Raw genomic sequence first — 20914 nt, 5'->3', positions numbered from 1 at the left:
AAAAAAAAAAAAAGGGGACTAGAGAGACATGACAACTGCAATGTATCATCCTTAACTGGATTCCTTACTGAAAACACAGCTATATAATAAAACATTATTGGGGTAACTATGAGATTTAAGTACAGACTGCATATCAAATAATAGTACTGTGCCAAGTTTCTTTCTTTTTTTGGATTTTATTTATTTGACAGAGAGAGCGAGCGCGCACGGAGCAAGCGCGCACACAAGCAGGGGGAGTGGCAGGCAGAGGGAGAGGGAGAAGCAGGCTCCCCGCTGAGCAGGAAGCTCGATCCCAGGATCCCAGGACCGAAAGCAGACACTTAACTGAGCCACCCAGATGCCCTTGTGCCAAGCTTCTTAAAAGTGATGACGATATTGTGGTTAACATCAAGGTGAATTCCTTGAGGAGACTAAGTTAAAAATAGTACAAAGCTCCCATTAATAATTACCTTTAATTACAACGTTTGTAAAAATATATACCAAATTTCCAAGACAGGATTATATACCTATGTATTTCTAAGAGGAAAGGCAATTGCGAGCACATATTTTTGAAATCCACAAAAACAAAGATTTATTCCATTCTGGAGAAAAGGGTAGATTACAGGAGTAGTTCTCTGGATAATTCCTGACACATTCTTTGAGGTCTAAGACTAATTTGCAGAGATAAAGTTAGCAGGTTTAAATCTACAGAAAAATCGCAAGAACACACTCATCTACAGCAAACACATGCAATATAACCATACTTTATCAACCATTCCAACCAGATAGATGATACATTTGTCTTCTTTCTTAGCATTGTTTTGAGTGTGACCTCCTACACCAATTTAGAGAAATGTCCATGTGTTAAGTCGGGGATTCTATTATATCACTGCCTACATACATGTAGAATAAAATGCCCACTTGAATTCTGCAAAGAACTTGGATTGTTAAGACTGTCCACATTTTATCCGTTTAGGAAGAGACTTTCCTTTTCCTTCCCATGAAACCACCAGCCCTCAGGGGTTCTGAGCTCCTTCCCCTTTGCAGTGTTTCTACCATTACTACTGGCAGCTTCTCCATCTTCTGATCTCATTGGCTGCTTCTACACCTAGCTGATTTAGTTTTAAAATCTCAGGAAAAGCAAAGACCACCTATTCCAGTGGGATCTTCCTCACATTTACTTTTGATTCGCTTTTACTAAAGATCACTGACCCTCTTCCCCATTCTTAAAATGAAACAAAATCTCTACTTAAGTCACTCAGATTTTTTTTTTTTTAATATTTTATTTGACAGAGAGAGAGACAGCTAGAGAGGGAACACAAGCAGGGGGAGTGGGAGAGGGAGAAGCAGGCTTCCTGCTGAGCAGGGAGCCTGATGTGGGACTCGATCCCAGGACCCTGGGATCATGACCTGAGCCGAGGCAGACGCTTAACGACTGAGCCACCCAGGCGCCCCTCAGATATTTAAAATCATAAAAAATCCTTTGGAAATAATGTTTTTAACATACTCTCACTTCTCTTAAAACAATCCTAATTTTTCTTAGAACACAAGAACCCATTACACAGAACTGTATCACTAAATTACAAAACTGAATAAATCTAGATAATATTCCTATTATTTATGTATCTTAAAAATAGCTACCTAACAATTCACTTTAGGAATTTCTGCACTGAAGCAGCCACATAAGTGTAAAGGACAGAATGTTCTGTAATGCTACCAGTTATAATATGAGAAGCTTTACTGATCATGATATGTAACCAGTAGAGAGAAAAGAATTTAAATGACACCTCAATTTACAAATTGGGAAAGTGAGGAACAGACAAAGGGGCATGCCCAAAGAGAAAGCTAGCTTAGGGCAGCAAGGAGAGATGCAGTTTACATAGGAACTTCTTCAGCACAGAGTTACTTTAAATAATCAGCTCCTTGTCACTTTTAATCAGTGCTGTTTTACACAGAAGTGTCAGGGATACATGTGCCCTAAACTCAGTAATATGACAAATGCATCTATTTATAATAAAGAAACTAACAGCCATATTAGATGTTAAGTCCATAATCTCTCAAATTCCTGTTTTAGGCTCACTATTACCTTCCTCTTAAACTTTTTATATTATTTGATTTCTGTAAACACTAGAAATGCCTGACTCGAGAGGAAGAGTCCTTAGAGAAAATTCATCTATTTCAGTTTCTCCATTGCGCAGGTGAGAAAACAAACGCAGAGGAAAAAGAAGAGTGACCTATGGCGATATAAAGCGCAGGCAGAGCTGGGCTGGTCTCTCATGGTTTGTCTCCCCCTCCGATTTCCCCCCCTTCATTTTTCCCTTCCTTCTCCTAATGTCCTCCACAAGGAAAGGACTTTTAAAAGGCTTCCTTCAAAAAAATTAAAAATTAAAAAAATAAAAGTCTTCCTTCATCTTTAACTTCACTTGGAAGTTAACTGCTTTGAAAGGTCAATAAAGGGGCACCTGGGTGGCTCAGTCAGTGAAGCGTCTGCCTTTAGCCCAGGTCTTTATCTCAGGGTCCTGGAATCGAGCCCCGTGTTGGGCTCTCACCCCAGGGATCCTTCCCCCAGCCCCTTTAGCTGTGTTGGAAAGCTTCAGATAATGCATGATATATCTATTCACACTGATGTGGAGTTGAAATTTTGATGCCTATCCATAGTTTAATGGGCTTTGTTATATGGCTTCCGGGACCAAACATGTTCGGAGTGGCAGGTGAGTTGCAGGGGAAGATGCAAATGTTGCTGATCATGAAGGCAGAAACGCTGCAAGAGGCCAAAAGTGAAGAACACCTAACACAGTCTGGTTGTTAAGGACAGGCCAAGGAAATTCTCCTTCATAAAGGGATAAAATATGAACAATCTTAGCAATCTGTGTTCTCTATACAATTCCAGAAGCATTTTACTCTACACATAGTCTAGGCAGTGTTATAATGGAATGCCCAACGAATTCCAGCTGGACATTTTCCTAAATTGGTATGGGAGGTACTACTCAAAGCATCTAGGACAGAAGAGTCAAACAGGAAGGGAGAGATGTAAAAACAAATCCATGGCGGAAGATCCTAGAACGTTGCTAAATTTATTTCACATGACTGTCTACCTCCAGTTATCATTGATTATGCAACAGATTTGTGAACTACTTTCCAAAAAAATTACTATGTAAAGTATCTGCTATGCTGCAATTATTTTTATACTATCACTGGTCTCCCATTTTTGAAACCTCAGAGAAAATGCTCTTCTTAAAAAGCAAATATAAAAATAAGGTTTCTTTCTTAACAGTCTACCTCTTTACAAACAAACAAAAGCTGTTTAATGGTTGCGCACACACATACGTAATAGACCTGTGAGCAAAACTATCTTGAGTTCACTGTTTAAAAAGCACACTCAAAATGGAAAACATGTCTTTATTAACCTTTAAAAAAAAATTATTTATTTATTTGAGAAAAAGAGCATGCACAAAGAAAGCATATTGGCGGGGGGGGGGGGGGGGCGCAGGCTACCTGCTGAGCAGGGAGCCAAACACGGGGCTTGATTCCAGGACCCTGAGATCAAGACCTGGGCCAAAGGCAGATGCTTCACCGACTGAGCCACCCAGGCGCCCCTTTATTGACCTTTCAAAGCAGTTAACTTCCAAGTGAAGTTAAAGAGGAAGGAAGACTTTTTTTTTTTTGAAGGAAGCCTTTTAAAAGTCCTTTCCTCGTGGAGGACATTAGGAGAAGGAAGGGAAAAATGAAGGGGGGGGAACCGGAGGGGGAGACGAACCATGAGAGACTATGGACTCTGAGAAACAAACGGAGGGTGTTAGAGGGGAGGGGCGTCGGGGGATGGGTGAGCCCAGTGATGGGCATTAAGGAGGGCATGTACTGCATGGAGCACTGGGTGTTATACACAAACAGTGAATCGTGGATCACTACATCAAAAAGTAGGATATACTGTATGGTGACTAACATAACATAATAAAGTAAAATAAAATTAAAACAAAAAAGTCCTGTCCTTCAATTTTTAGAAATAGCTTCTCCCCCCCACCCCAAGTCTCAAACATTTCTTTTGGTATTTAAAAACCAATGTTGACAACCCTACCACCCCAAAACTTCAAAAGGATAATTCACATGTCCACTCTACGAAGGGGTAGGAAAAAAGGTTCCACTGACATGAACTTGAAAGCATGTGCTCGCTCTCAACTGATAGATCATATGGGAACCAGGTTTTACATTAGAATTTGCCCCAATGAGCATTTAATGTCACATGGCTTGAGGGCAACAAAGTGTGACTGTGGCCCTCTGACTGCATCCCACTCAACCACACAGAAAGCCAAGGTACATTATCTTACCTCAAACTGTGGGTAAGGAGGAGTCATAGCTGAAGGGGGCCCTGAGGTGGGAGGTGGCATCCCTGAAGTGGGTGGGAACAGACCCAAGGCATTCAGATTTAATCCAGGAATTAAATGTGCTTGAAGCTGCAATAGTAAAAAGGTCTCTCATTTTACAATTAAAAAATCAAGTGTATTTATAAATGACAATATTCAGATTGTGACCTCTTGTCTAGTGAAGAAAAAAATCATTTTATGACTCAAATTTTAGAACCAAGCAGATGTTCCATTAATTATACTTGAGTATCTATCTGTTCATATTTCTTGATATTTTAAAATCCGTGTGCTTGTTTGCCCCCTCCTTAATGCGAAGCTACACTACCTTTCTTAAAGCAGGAAACACACCCTCTTCCTTTCCTTAATGGTCAGCTCAGAGTGCTTGAACAAATATGTACTCTGCATGCTATGAGCACAAAGTGAATACCAGCTGAAAACACGCATTAGATGAAGAAGTAAGCAAACAGGATTTGTGCACTGAAAAGCAAACCAGATATACAGAACAAGCTATTAAGAGATCTTTAGTCCTTGGATAAAACTTGGCAGCCATGGGTCTAAAGGCCTAAAACAAAGTCAAGATCTTTGGAAATCATGTCCCAGCCCATGTAACTATGGCAATTAAACCTATCTTTGGAGTAGATCCAGGAGCCAGAAAGGGGATTTTGTTTTGGTTGAATTTTATAAAGATTGAGGAAGTGAGGTGGAGATGACAGAGTTGAGACGTGAGCATACTTGAGAAGCTCTTTAAAAGGTATATGGAGTTAGATTTGCTCTCAAGGGACACTGAAACATCAGATGAGCAGTGATGATGGGAAGGTAGGCCAGGAAGCCAGTCATGTGGGCTAAAACAATCAGCATTCTTCTAGGCTCTTCTCCCAAAAGGTACTATCATTTCTCTATTTCCCTTCTTTTAGGTGTAGGACCCTACTGAGGAGTGTGTTTTTCAATCATTTACTTGAAAATTCAAAATGGACTTTTGAAATGTTACATTTTTTTGCATCATTCCATCCATTAAGGAATGTCAGCCACTCACTTCAATTGCCTTCATTGTGCTAGACAAATTATTGTCATTTTCAATTATTTTGTCTCCAAGGTTTATGACTGACCAATTAAGTTTTAAGTTTGAATTCTTTACAGTTGCTTTTATATGCACATTATCTACTGTAATCCCAGTCCTAATCATGAAATCAGTGTAAGCACAGTAGTCCCATTTTACAGATGAGGAAACCAATGCTTGGGGACCAACCAAGAGAACAGAACTGCAGCTAATAAGTGATTGAGCTGGGATTCAAACTCAGTTCACATACCTACCTCTTAAGCCCACGTTCCTACTATACTAATCTTCAAATTAACATTGTGTGGAAGATAGAAACCTTTTTAGGCAGGTATTAGCCTTATGTAACAGGTAAGGAAGCCAAGTCTCAAAGACTAAATAATTTGCTAAAATCACAGAGAGCCAAGCCTAATGTCAAAGCCTTCTTCCCAACTATCCCAGGGCACACTCACTGCCATGCTAAAAATCAACTAGAGATTCCATCTAATGCTGGCACCATTAAAGACATCAATATTTATGTAATTGAAAGCATCTTTTAACTGTTCATCAAAATAAAGGCATGTCCTCCATATTAAAACTAACATTCATAGAAGCAATATCATTTTCGTAAGACTCCCTGATTTTCTTCATTATCTCTTCCTCAGCTTTGGCACATGTTTCAACGTTGCCTTTGACTGTAATGGTGCGCTCTGGATTATACAGCGTCAGTTCCTGCAATCTGCAGAATGAAAAAGAGGAGAAATAAAAAGAATGGAAATTACAGGAGGAAGACAGTTAATTACAGTTCAGCCACAGATGGCAACTGTGGTGGCTGGCGACATGTAAAAATGGGTGGTCAGACATGAACAATGAGTAAACCCCCCGAAGACATGAATCCAAGAACTGTAAAGCTGCAGAAGAAAATACCTCCCCCTCCTACCTTCTCAATAAAAATTACCGGGTGTACACAGTTCAATGAAGTCCATGTTTGAAACACAGTGTACTTCTTGCCCACTTAAGGTGAACATTTTTTACAGTTTAATAGTGAAACAAAGAAAATGATCAGAGGGATGTACAGTTTTAGTGGAAACCAAGAACCAGACGTACATAACCTTTAATAAAGATGTTCCTAGTCTGCACTGACCAATTCTAAACTAATTGGCATCCTCACGCAATTGCATCTTCTGGGCCATCACGCAAGAAATAAGCATGGAAATATTCCCAAAAAGCAAACCAGAATTCATGTGTCCAAACTTCCTTCTGGCCAATAATTTTAGAGTTTAGATCAAAGTAAGCTGGAGAAAATAACATAAATCAATGTGTCTTGACTAAATAAAAAAAAAAAAAAAGACCCCTTGATGATCATTAAGACCACTGAAAAGTTAAAAGACATCAGCAATATTCAGCAACTCCCTGCTTGACCTAGGTCCCGCTGAAGCTTCAAAATCCACTCAGATGACATCTGAGAGGCCTGAGCCTGAGCCAGTCAACAGCCTTGAGACAAGCAATGGGAGACAATCTAGCCATGGAAAATAAGTACACAGACTGAAAGGTTACAGAAAATTGGTGTAGCTCTCCTTCATAACCGTAGTTAAAATTCTCATTTTCACTACTTAGCAGAATGTCGTAAGCTAAACTTGAGCCAGATGAATGGGTTAGTATTCCTTAACTTTTTCTCTAATTTGCTAAAAAGGTAAACATCTACACAATGAAGACTATTTCACAGACTAAAAAAGTTTGTTTTTCATCTCTGGTCTCAACCCACCTCTCCCCTAAGCATATTATATTACAGGGGTTTTGTTTGTTTGTTTGTTTGTTTTTAAATAGCTGCTTTAGAATAGCTTTTAAGATTTTTTTCTCTTAAAACCCTCCCCTTTCTGGATGTAAAATTCAAGACCGGGTAGGATCATTTATTATGTGGGGTTTTTTCCTTTACAACAAGCAGGACCTTCCAAATTCTTACCTCTCCCTTCTTTGAAAACTCCTTGCTACATGAACATGCTGCCTATCTCTCTTTACCATTCTTCCTCAGTTTATCAATCTCTTCTCACCTCATCTTTTTTGGGTACTCTGCATAAACTAAGAATAGTTACTCTCAGAAAGAGAGACCTTTCCATATAATTTCAGAGCATTCATGGACCCAAGGTGTGGCAGCCAGCTTCCAAGATGACCTACTCTCCAGTGGGTGTAGTCCTCTCCCCCACTGAGTACAGCTGACTTGTGTAAATCATATTAGAAAACAGTGTGTGATTTCAGAGGCTGTGTTATAAAAAAATGCTGCCACTTTCATCTTGCGCTTTCTTGGATAATCCACTCTGGGGGAAGACAACTACCAGTTCTTTTTTTTTTTTTTTAAAGATTTTATTTATTTGAGAGAGAGAGACCCAGTGAGAAAGGGAACACAAGCAGGGAGGGTGGGAGAGGGAGAAGCAGGCTTCCCACCAAGCGGGGAGCCCGATGCGGGGCTTGATCCCAGGACCCTGGGATCATGACCTGAGCCGAAGGCAGACGCCCAATGACTGAGCCACCCAGGCGCCCCAACAACTACCAGTTCTTAAAGATACCCAACGAACCCTGTGCAGAGGCCTCACACCAACAGCCAGCATGGACTTGTCAGCAACATCAAGAGACCCCAAGCCAGTACCACCCAGTTAGGCTGCTCCTGAATTCCTGACCCAGAGAAATTAGGTGAGCAATACCTATTTACTATTGTCTCGAGCTGTCAAATGTTGGGATAATTCATTACACAGCAATGGATAATAAACTGGGTTATATATTTCCACTTTAGGAGTATATATCAGAAAAACTAAGACTTCAGCTAGAAAATACGAATACAAAGTATTTAGTGCTTTCTACGTCTTTAGTAGGAACAGATAATGCTTTCAATACGGGTTAGACACCAACAGTAGATTAAGTTGGAGAAACAAAACGTAAATATGGTGGTACAGGCCAGCTCAAACACCTCTAAGATGGGAGAAGCTCTGCTTAATATATAACCTACAACTCAACAAAAGTGCTTGAGAATTTTCTAACTCAAAGCAAGGCAGCACTTACGGAGATATCGTGATTTTAGTGTCAGTGTCTTGCTCAATTTTTTTAAGGTTTCTTCCCTCCTTACCAATAAGACGGCCTACAAAGTTATTATGGGCTAATATCTTCAAGGGAATTTCTTCTGTGCTGTAAGTAAAAAAGAAAAAGGTCATAAAATCAGGATAAGTAAACCTTTTCCTAGGTAAAAAGACAATATCCACTCATTAAACATTTACTTCCACCTACCATATAGGAAGCATAATGCCAGGCAGAGTTTAAAGTCTGCTGACCTACATTCTAGCAATGCATGAATAGAGGGGGCACAAAAAAAAACCACCAGGAGTATTTGAAGTTAATTTTTTTAAAAAAAGATTTTATTTATTTATTTGACATAGAGAGAGAGAGACAGCGAGAGAGGGAACACAAGCAGGGGGAGCGGGAGAGGGAGAAGCAGGCTTCCGGCTGAGCAGGGAGCCCGATGCAAGGCTCAATCCCAGGGCCCTGGGATCATGACCCGAGCCGAAGGCAGACGCTTAACAACTGAGCCATCCAGGCGCTCCGTATTTGAAGTTAATTTTTAAAACTATTTTCTTTTATGCATCTTAGGGAATATCTTCCAAGGACAGATTCTCCTAGCTCACTGAAAACACTTCTTACTCAAATCCATATCCCTAAATCCCCAATACCAGAACACAATGTATAAATCCAAAACAATATGATTTTGCTATAAATTTTAAAATGCATACCTAGAGATACATGCATAATTTATAGAAGGAACCAGAAGAAACTCAACAGTGATTACTCTTTAGGGGAAGAGTGTAAGAACGGGAGAGGGGGCTTTCACTTTTCACTGAGTACCTTTTTGAATTTCCAACTGATACCTATCACTGTTTGAAAATATCACTGGTATTATCTGGTTGGTGAGCTTTTTAAAATTTTTCTCTATTTTGAAAAAGAATTATAATCTTATAATATAGCAAACATATAACACCTTATAACTAAAATATATTTAATACATGTTAAAGGTCCCCACAAATTAAGTGCTGTTGATTAGGTCCCCAGGCTAACTCCAGTACCTCATTCTGGACTCTCCTTTTAGGGTAACACTGTGCTGTACACTCAAGTGGCATGGAACCCAAACTCCACTCAAAGTTCCTATGGGATAGGCATTTAGAGTTTCAACCTGGAATACCCAAATAAATCTCCAGGTTGCCTTAGCACAGGATTAGGGATTTCTCGGCTCCTATCCTCCCTGCTGCTGCAGGGTAGGGCTGGGCAGACAACAAGAACAAGAGCTCCAATGAGTTCAGAGTAAAGGAGTCGGGATTTGAGGCACATTTTGGGTAAATCCACATGAGACTTTTTGGTCCTTAGGTGGGCTTCCTATTCCCTAAGTGCCTTCTTCTACAGCTAGACTGTCCCCATTCATACCAGCCACCCCATATCCAAACATGACTGAAAATAAGATCTTTTAAAGACTTATGTTTTCCAACCAAATCAATAGTGCCAACCACCGTAGCTCTTCAGGACAGCATTTCCCTGTGTTGTTGGCAATTCCTAAGAACAGTGTCTTAGAATTCCAAAATCAAACAGTATGAACATCAACCTCTTCACAGTTTAATCCTCTTTACTCACAATTTTATATCTTGAGCTTCCTTATGCATAATCTCCAGAATAGACTTACAAGCTGCAGAGGTACCTTCAGGGGTAGAGAGGATAGTAATTGACTTCTCAGCAGCACCCGCATTCTCTTTACGATGGACATCAATTCTTACGGTGAGCGCAAGGGAAGAAAAAAAGGAGAGCTGTAAGCACATATTCACAATTACAGAGTCTGTAAGTACCACCTTCAAAGTCATAGGACTTCAAGGCAAAGAGTGGATGACTCACTTCCCTCAAGAGTATAAACTCTTGATAAGCTGTCAACTTTGATGCCTTAAAGACAAATTTGAATTCCAGGAAGATCCACCACCCTCCATCCCTCTTTCTCAAGTAGGCACATCTTTTCTTTCTCCCAAGCTGTATGTGCCTAATTTTTCATTTTGGTGTCACAGAATAAACATCTCACGTCAGAGAGGCTTGGTTCAGACAAAAGGCTTTCTTCTGCTCTAAGGCAAATAGGAGCTGGAACGCAAGCCAAGAGGGCCAGGGTTGGAATCCCACAAGTCACGGTGAATTCCTTATGCCACGCAGAATATCCACTATCCATCGTATGAGACTTCACTCATCTGTTTCTTCTTGCAAGGCTCTTTCCACATTTTGCCTCCTTGATAGAGGAAAGTCCACAAACTAGAGAGTGATAGCAATGGAACCCCAGAAGATGGCAATTCTACTTCAAAGAAAACCAGATGGCTAATGAACACAAAATGATGTTCAACCTCCCTAGTAATCACATACATGTTAATCAAAACAAGATGTCATTGGGTTCCAGATCTTCAAATAGTTTAGATAAAATTAAGTGTTGGCAAGAGGATGTAAGTGGGCACACTCACACTGTGGTGTGAGTGCAGAACAAATTGGTAGGACCTGTCAAAGCAAAAATGCTTATCATCTCTTGACCCAAGAATTCTACTTTTTGTAACACCTCCTACAGATATAGTCTCATATGTGGGCCTAAAGTGGTATTTCTCACCCTCAGCATTATTGACATTTTGAGCCAGATGCATTCTTTGTTGGGGGGAACTGTCCTGTGCACTGTAGGATGTTCAGCAGTATCCCTGGCCTCTACCCACTCGATGCCAGTAGCACTCCCCTCATCCAGTTGTGACAACCACACCAGACATGACCAAATGTCTGCTAGGGGGAAAGATCACCACTGCTTAAAAACCACTGGCCCAAGAATGTTCACTGTGGCACTACTTACACAGAAGGAAAATTGGAATTATCTTTAAAATGCTCATCAGGAAGAGGTGTTTAAGTAACATGTCATCTAGCAGTGTAAAAACATGTCAAGTTACAGGTACCAACATAGTATGTGAAAAACAACACAATACATATCATGATAGGATTTCTCTTAAAGCTACACGTTAGTAGGTACAAGGAACATGTCCTATAAAGTTACATTCCCACCTTAACAATGGCTACCTCCAGGAATAAGATAAAAGGTAATCCCCTCTTTAAAAAAATTTGCATGCTGTATATTTTGAATTAAATACAAAATAAGTCTTCCGTTGTTTAAAAAGTACAAGAAAGAAAATCAACTATCTGGAAAAGTGTGTCTGGGGAAAATCAAGTACTGGTGAGTCCCTCTAGCCACCCAAACACTAGAAAACCTACAGAACTCCTGGCCAGTAAGAATGACCACTTCATGGTCACCTGGCTGGCTCAGTCGGTTAAGTGACTGACTCTTTGATTTCGGCTCAGTTCATGATCTCAGAGTCCTGAGATCAAGCCCCATGTCAGGCTCCATCAGGCTCCGTGCTCAGTGGGGAGTTTGATTGAGATTCTCTTTCTCCCTCTCCCTCCGCCCCTTCCCCTCCTCTCTCTCTCTAAAAGAAATAAATAAAAATGAAATAAAATGTACTTGGTTTAAAAAACAAAAAGAATGACCACCTCATCACACCAATAAAGTCAAGGTTTGGATTTCATTTTCTTAAATGTTTGAAAACTGAAGATTTATCTCATAATTAAAACCTAGACCTAAAAATAAGGGCAATGAGTAGGTGGGGGGATGGATGAGATAAAGGGCGCACTTAACATGGTAAGCGCTGAGTATGTATACAATTGTTGAATCATTATATTGTATACCTGAAAATAATGTAACACTGTATGGTAATTACACTTCAATTTAAAAAAATTTCCAGGGGCGCCTGGGTGGCTCAGTCGTTAAGCGGCTGCCTTTGGCTCAGGTCATGATCCCAGGGTCCTGGGATCCAGCCCCGCATCGGGCTCCCTGCTCGGCGGGAAGCCTGCTTCTCCCTCTCCCACTCCCCCTGCTTGTGTTCCTGCTCTCACTATCTCTCTCTGTCAAATAAATAAATAAAATCTTTTAAAAAAATAAAATAAAAAAATAAATTTCCAAACTCTTAGAAAAAAAGAAAAAGGCAATATAAAAATGAAACAAGTAAGTGACATTTAAAAATAATTAGAAGTGCCTTAGGTAACAGTCCCAATCTCAGGAACCATCTTTCCAACCACTGTTTCAATCCCCCATCACTGTAAGTTATTGCTTATCTTCTAGTAGGTAACATGTTAATCTCCCTCCTTCTAGTTTATTTCCACCCATTCACCCTGTTAAGGATTACAAAACTCTGATCCTCTGAGAGAAGGAATATTGCTTTACAGATCAGGGTAGCCCTCTGAGACCATTCCAGAAACAGAGGATCTAATAATGACTAGTTTCAACGGCAAGAGTTAATTAAATCCACTGGCAGAACTCTGCAAATGAATCATCGGATATAACAAAAATTGCTTCCCTTCCTTCTCCATCCTCCATCTTCCTGCCTTAAATAAAACAAACAGTTCAATTTAAATCATAGAAGCCCTTTCCTCTGACAAGGAAATGAGTAGCTTTAAAAGGAAAACTCTAATCTGCCACACGACAAGGGAGGGAAACCATTTAATAATTAGTTTCTGCAGGTAACAGTGGATCAAGAAAAGCAAGGAGCCCTTGAATTTTAATATTAAAACCAGGCAAATTTAAGATTAAAAAGGATCCCAACTATGGTTTAACTGTCTTCCCCACTCCCTACATGAAGTCAAAGACCACTGATTTAGCACAAAGTAATCCATATCCAACATCTCCTGCTTCAAAGCAGGGAAAGGCTGGGGAAGGCAGGATCAGACCTCACTCTGCAGGTAGAGTGGGCGTGCAACACCACTAAGCACAGTTCATTTTGGTTCTGCATGATAAATGAGTCAGCTAGTTCAACACAGGCATGGTCCCTATGATAAATATGGATATCCTCTTAAGCCTATTGGAACAAACATACATAAGCAAGATATACACAGCACCATAGTTGTACTTTCAGAAAAAGACTGCTTAATTGCTCGGACCACATAAAATGAAATAATTTTCCTTACTAAATTTAAAAAGCAAAATAAACCACTCTCATCTTTGTAGCTGGGCCAAGCCCATTTCCATACTCTTTTGCATACAATGACACGGCCACTTCTCCCCAGTGCACTCACTATTCTTCGGGAAATACGGAATATGCTGTCCCAGAGATGTGCCTAGTGCACTTCACAGAACAGGGGTGAAGACAGTTCATTGTTAAGCTTCTTTGGGTCAAAATCTCCACATACAGCCTAAAAGGATGGTTAATAAAGCAGAACAACTAATATATAATTCATTGAAGCTTTTAAATTGATAGAGTATCTTAGACATATTTTAAGGGCATTGAGCATAATTTACTCCAGTCGTTTCATTCATTTGACAAATATGAGAGCCTTCTACATACCAGACAATGTGTCAGCACTGGGGCTACTGTCTGTTTATAGCTCCTGCTTTCTACTCCTGCAAAGCTAGCTCTAATGTTTAATGAAGAGTCTTCCATTCCCTTAAAATTTTCATATTAAAACTATCAAACATCCTTAAAAAAGAAAAAGTCAATCTAACTACATGGCTTAATCACAGGGTAAGTTTGGAACATAAGCTGGATGATTTTTTACCGAAATAAAGCAAGACTGAAAACCATCTCTGTACTGGACCCCAGAAAATTACTTCCTAAAAACACTGAAGGGAGGTATCCCTGGGGATGGTGGTGTGGATAGGAGAGCAGAAAACAACCAAAAAGTGGCCCTTTTGTTCATCAGTGCCTCCCCCATCAGAGTGGATTAGGGATCGTTTTCCACTCATGTGTGCAAATTTGAAGTTCTCTTTGCGATTAAGCTTAAGCCTCAGATTTATATAAAATGAACACTAAGATATCAAATCACAAGGGTTTTCCGGATTCCCAAGTACTGTGCAAGGAAGGCTCACAGCCACACTCAGAAGGACACCAAGTACCAGAACAACTTACTCTGTTAAGATTCAAAGGGAAAAATATTAATACCCACTGCAGCCTCACTAATACTCACTTAGACTGAGTCTGTTTGGTAATGTTCCGAATGGTGGCACCTTCTTTTCCTATTATGGCTCCAACAAACTGGGTGGGGACCAGTAGGCGTAGAGGCAAGTCACACGGTTTCTGCTTGGAGACTGATCCTGGAGACCCCTGCCTCGATGAGCCCCTCTGCCCAAACCCACGGCGACCTCGGGGCTGCTGCAAGGGGTTCTGCTGGGCAGCAGTTTCATCAGGGATGTAGGCCACTTTCAACGTGAAGCTCTCCAACTGGAATCCATTCAGTTTGTCTAATGCTCTGGAAGGTGACAAAGAGCAGAGTACAGGAAGAGAAATCGAGCTCTAGAAACCTTTCAGCAAAGCAATACCCATCTCTTCCACTCAGGATTACTACCTCTGAAACTTCTGAATAAAGCCACTGAACAAGTAGGAAACCCCTAACACATGTAACCCAACCCCCAAACACACACACACACACACACACACACACACACGCATAGAAGAAAAGACCAAGCTTCCAAAGAGAATATATTTACCACCTACCAATGAAAAGTAGAAAATAAAAAAGCTTAATCAGAAGAGTTTGACAAAATGTTACTACCTGTGAGGTTAGGAACAGCTTATGAGTACCCAAACAGCAAGAGAAATGAGTGGGCAGTCTTTGTCTTGTCTTGTTTTTCCAAATCAGAATGGAAAAGACATTACAAATATGTACCTCCCTCACTTCACCCTCTTAAGAAATAATAAATATTAAAACATTTTAAGAATTTAAGGACAAGTATCCCTAAACCACTCACAGGAGTTAATACTCAAGATAATCAATCAGTCAATAAATTCTCAGTGCCTATTATGAGCAAGTCCCTGAGAAAATAGCAGTCCCTGACCTTGTGGAGTTTATGATCTGATTTGGAGCAGAGAGACAGGGGTGCTGGTGAACCAAAAAGAGCAAATGAAGCTATTTTCTACTTTATCTATCCATCCATCCGTGCATCCATGCATCCATTTATCCACCCATCTCTATATTTGGAAAGGAGCTCTACTTTTTTCATCATTTTAAACCTTACTATGGAAAAGTACCCAATCTTTAGCATACACCTCAATTAATTTTCTTAAGGTGAACATGCATATACAGATCCAGAACTAGGACATACCAATGCCCCAGAAGCCCCACCAGGACCTCTTTTCAGTAATTACCCCTCCCCTAGATTTTTTTTTTTTTACATAATAGATTAATTTTGCCTATTTCAAACTTCTGTATTAATAATTGTATATGAGTACACATTAGGTACTATCATGCCTGGCATCTTCTACTTATGTTTGTAACATTCATCTACATTATTGTGTTCTATATTACCTACATATTTTGTAAGTGGATAACTCAAAAAATTGATAGAGAAGATATGGCCAAGATTTCAAAAGCACACATAAACACTCCTAAGAATATACACTCCCCAGTACACAACAAAATTAAAAACATATAAAGGCCCCATCCTTTTTCTCTAGGGTTATACAAAGTCTTTGCTCAGATTCTGTTCCAATGGGCACTGAGATCAGCTCAGGCAGGGAACGAAAAACAGGCATGAAGTAGTTTCTCTCCAGTTGCTCAGAGTGGTCATTTCTTGTTCACATACTGTTTTCCTTATTTGCAGATTCAGTTTCTGACTTGGATGCAAAGGGGAAAAAAGAGGTAGTTCTAACACCAAAAAGGGCACCATAAGCATGCAATTGGCAGACAGGCCTAGGCAAGTAGACAGGGCGCGATGTTCTCAGGACCCCTAATTCTGCCCTCTCTTCTTACTTGAATCCTCTGCTGCATCACTGTCCTACGTGCCTAGAGCACAGAATGAACTCAGATTACAAGACATCCCCGTCAAGGAGAAATATACAAGTAACAAGAAATTTCTCTGTCCCCATCATCAACCCAAGACCCTTCCCAAAATCACTGTTAACTGTGAAAATGTCTGCAAACAGACCAGTACTTTCCATACATTTACACGTGTGTATGTGTTCAGTACCCTGTTTAAAAGCATCATTGAACCTGAAACTAATGTAACATTGTGTCAACTATACTCAAATTTTAAAAAACTTTTTAAGAGGTACAAAATTTCAGTTTTAAGTACTATGGATATAATATACAACATATTAACAGTTAACTCTGCTGTTTGGTGTATTTGACAGTTATTAAGAGAGAAGATTCTGAACATTTTCATCAGGAAGAAAAATTGTTTCTCTTTTTTTTTAATCTATGAGATGACCAATGTTAACTAGTTTACCTTGGTAATCATTTCATCATATATGTAAGTCAAATCATGATGTACCCTTTAAACTTACAGTGTTTTGTCAATTATTTCTCAATAAAACTGGTAAATAAGAAAAATTATAAATTATACCCACAAATACACATGTATACATTTGAACACAAACATAGAAAAGAACAGTGTGTGGCTTCTCAATTATCAATAATAGTTCAGTCATTTTTTAATTAAAAATTGCTTCAAGATACCTTAAAAAATAAAAGCATAATTGAGATCTTATTATAAATGTTTCCAGTCTTGCTTCCCTTCCCCCCCGCCCCAAATACAATATATCTTAGGATATTTCTCAGCGATTTCTATTTCAGAGGACGTTCTTTTCTTTTTCTTTCTTTTAAAGATTTTATTTATTATTTATTTGACAGAGAAAGAGGATGAGCAGGGAGGAGCAAGGGGGAGGGGCAGAGGGAGAAGCAGGCTCCCCGCTGAGCAGGGAGCCCAATGTGGGAGCTTGATCCCAGGACCGTGAGATCATGACCTGAGCCAAAGGCAGACGCTTAACTGACTGAGCCACCCAGGCGTCCCAGACGGCATTCTTTTCTTAAGTTTCACAGGGTGATAGGAGCACACACAGCACCAACTTTTATCAATGCTCTGATAACAGAACCTTAGGTTAACACATTGTTCCTTTCTCCTTCTCCTCTTTTTCCTTAAGGAAAATGTGGATTAAGGGCCAAAAAATATTTTGGTTATTTCTCAAAGATGACAACAGCTGAGAAATTTTGTTAACATTTATGCGGTATTACTTATTATAGAAAGCTGGAATTGCACACAAGTTTCAACCAATTAGATATTCATTCAAAGCAACTTTTAACTTTTTCAAAGGCCATGATGAAACAGATCACTGACGGTTCTTTCAAAAGCATAAGGAAAGGGGTGCCTGGGTGGCTCAGTCAGTTAATAAGCATCCAACTCTTGATTTTGGCTCAGGTCATGATCTCAGGGTTGTGAGATCAGTTCTGCATTCCGTGTTGGGCTCTGTGCTCAGTAGGGAGTCTGCTTCTCTCCCTCTCTCTCTCCCTCTGCCCCTTCCCCCCTAACTCATGTGCACACGCGCCTGCACGCTCCTTCTCAAATAAATAAATCTTTTAAAAATAAGAAGGAAATAAAAATAAGGAATGCAATAATGAAGGAATCAACTATATCTGTGGGCACAAAGGCAATATAGTTTGCTATAATATCCTTTCCCACTATAAATTGAATATTGCTAACTTCAGAAGAAAAGTAGTAAAATTTGTGGAGATAAGTCAGTAATGTTACCAAAAAAAGGTAAATAACTTCTTTCTTGAGAGAAAGGACCATCACAGACAGACAGAGACCTCCTCCTCCATGGGGATAAACAGACATGTAAATCACCAGCCGCTTCTAAGTATTCTGAGGCTATCTAAATAAAGTCACACATGTCCCCAAGAAACAGCTCTCTCAACTTTGCATAAACTCACTTCCAAACTTCATTGCTTTGCTTAAAAAAAAAAAAAAAAAAAAGATTTTTGAGTGGGGAAGAAAGGTCAGATAGCATGGTGCTTCAGTACCCAGTGCATAGCCTGGGTCCTCAATGCTCCAAACTCAGACTGTTCCTGCCAGAGAGCATTCAGCACATCCTCTGTGTATCCCACTGTCTAACTGCCAACTAAGAGTTCTGGAGCCCTCAAACCACAGCGCTCCAAACTTGGGTATAGATGAAAAGGTACAGGAGTAACCTCGCTGCAAACAAAGGCTTCCTCACAATTGGAGATTGTAAGTTTTTTAAATTTTAGGTCAATTACTGTAGGCTTTTTATGCCCAAAGTTTAAAATTCAGTTATGTCATCAGGTAGTCTGCTGAGTTTATGAGGCCAACATTATAATATTTTCACCAAACCTACTGTAAATGCAAGATGTATGATAAACAATTATCATAATTACTCAAAACACATGTGTTTCAGTTCAACGGAACTCAAGGATGTTTATCAAGCAAGCACAACCTCAGGATCCTGTTTCGCATCATTACAAGACTCTGCTCTGATGCAATTTTAAGAGTCATTCAGAAGGAGGCAAGTAGTTTTGCTAGGGGTAGCACTTAATCACATTGATAAGTTTATCAGCGTAAGTCACAGTGTAGAGCTGAAAGGGCCTTTAGACAGAGAATTAGTGGTTTAACTCAAGGATGAGGAAGAGGGAGGTAAAGAACTGAGGCCCAGAGAAGTTAAACTTATCCAAGAGTAAACACATACAGTTCTGAGTAGTACAAAAGAAGATGGACCAAGGACCAGAATTCTAATCACCTTGAACAATAAGTAGCCAAGTAACCTTGGAAAGGTCGTTTTCTTGTTTGGCATTAGCCTCCTCACTGACAAAACTAAAAGATTAGATTTATAGTCCCTTTAAACTCTAAAACTCCAGACCTCACTAGTGTGTATCACATAGTTCTGAACAAAATGAGGTTTAGCCATTATTGAAAAGTCAAACCATTCTGTTTTCTCCTTGTAGGAAGAATAAGAGGTTAAAAAAAAAAAAAAAAGAGGTTGAGACATAAAATTCTGCCATAATTAGCAAACATCTGGTAATATACCATTGCAGGGATGCAACTTAAGGCAACTATTATGGACAAAGCCCAAATATTTACCTACAAAGGAATTTATTACTAAATTGGTTCTAAAAGCAAAAAAGAAACCTCCAACAACCTAGAAACACAGTAGAGGGCTGGATACATAGAGACTGTGGTAGGAACAAAATATTACACAGAGATTACAAACAGTATAAATACGTTAGTGGCAAGACAATCTGCAAAACTCCACAAAATTATCTTTTGTCACTTTTTAAGTTATGACATGGGACAATGTCTACCAAACTTGATGGCAAATATAAATGTTATCTTAAATGGCAAAATATCCCACCATTTTACTGCTTTATCAGTCATTTCTTTTTCCAGAATAAATCTTCTATTTACATAATTGTCAAAGTTTAGGGGTCAATTTCCTCCCCCTTAGCCATCAGTCACATTGTTTCAAACACTTCTTCAAGTGGATGTAAAAGCATCTGCAATGCTAGCTTCAAACTATAAATAGACTGTATTCATATTCCGTAATAAAAACATCAACATCAGAAGTAAGAAAAGGAAGTATAAGAACTACAGAAATGCCTACAAATTCTGAAGGGTTATTTCTGTCACACATGACAAACCTTCCAATGAGTAATGTGTGTCTTTGCGTCATCTAAGTGTCCCCAGAGAACAGAGGAAACAGGGAATCCAGAGACCCAAGCCTCTCTTGCTCTGAGACACAAGAAATACTGAAATACGGACTTCTGTTTTTAATGATTTTTTTTAAAGTTTTCATCATTGTTACCCATTTTATTATTTTAAAAAATTAGTAATTCAAGACTTACGATTAAAACTAATGTATGTATTTCCTAGCAATGTATGCATTATTAACCTTTGATTTTTCTTAGCCAGAAGGTGGCAGGAATTTCCATGTTAAATTCTAGAGACAGCCTTACTGAAGAATCTTCTTAAAAGTGGCATTCATAGATCTGTAAGTAACAAAGAGGCAGCCACAATGTTTTTAAACCAGGACCTGATCTCCTGAGTATCGGTGGCCAGTCATTATCTGAAATGAAGTATACTATATAATAAATAATAGGGTATTAGCAGCAGTAATGAAAAATGTTAGGAAAATGCGTAATAGCTGCTACCTTTAGAGCTCTTACTACCTTTTAGGTATTATCACAAGTGTTTTGGAGGCATTATGTGAGTTTCTCTGAACAGTTTCATGAGCTAAGGACTATAATTACTCCCATTTTACAAGATGGGGGTGAACTAAATTAGATTCATCTGGCCAGAGTCACAGTGAGAAAAGAGGTGGCGCAGAGCCCATTCCATGGAACTGGACTCTGGAATATAGTCTCCACCCTTTTCTCCCACCTGTGCAAGCACATCCCAGTTCTGTGCACTCTCGGGTAATACAGATGCTAAGCAAAGAAGTCAAATGAGATTATCGATTCTGCTCTCATTACCTGAGCTTTGGATGGCTGCCAAGGAAAGGGTGTGGAGAAATCACATCAGGCTAGTGTAGGCAGCAGACAGTCATACTGGAGCCCAGAGAGCAGGCAACCAGGCTTCAGGGGAGCAAGTCCTAGAGGGACCAATCTTCCCCAGCTCAACCCACTTCAAGCTGCTCTAGAAGCAACCCAGAAACAGAGGGTTGAAGGTGAGGTCCTC

General features: G+C 39.6%; 1 protein-coding gene across 3 annotated transcripts in view; it reads right to left on the bottom strand.

Moving 5' to 3' along the window:
- IGF2BP3 (insulin like growth factor 2 mRNA binding protein 3) overlaps positions 1-20914 on the bottom strand; it is a 154647-nt gene that overhangs the window by 22799 nt on the left and 110934 nt on the right. For all 3 annotated transcript variants that reach the window (XM_064575168.1, XM_064575169.1, XM_064575170.1), the window contains exons 6-10: positions 14422-14703; positions 10039-10173; positions 8428-8550; positions 5977-6112; positions 4305-4430 (exon numbers count right to left, since the gene is read on the bottom strand). In XM_064575168.1, the coding sequence (XP_064431238.1) occupies positions 4305-4430; positions 5977-6112; positions 8428-8550; positions 10039-10173; positions 14422-14703 (802 nt within the window). The remainder of the gene's footprint in view (positions 1-4304; positions 4431-5976; positions 6113-8427; positions 8551-10038; positions 10174-14421; positions 14704-20914) is intronic.

This window comes from Mirounga angustirostris, unplaced genomic scaffold (genome assembly GCF_029215605.1).
Source record: "Mirounga angustirostris isolate CCGP_5_RB_7025 unplaced genomic scaffold, mMirAng1.0.hap1 SCAF_12, whole genome shotgun sequence".
NCBI classification, from domain to species: Eukaryota; Metazoa; Chordata; class Mammalia; order Carnivora; family Phocidae; genus Mirounga; species Mirounga angustirostris.
Note: the sequence above shows the minus strand (reverse complement) of the source record. Positions and strands in the feature narration are given on the sequence as shown.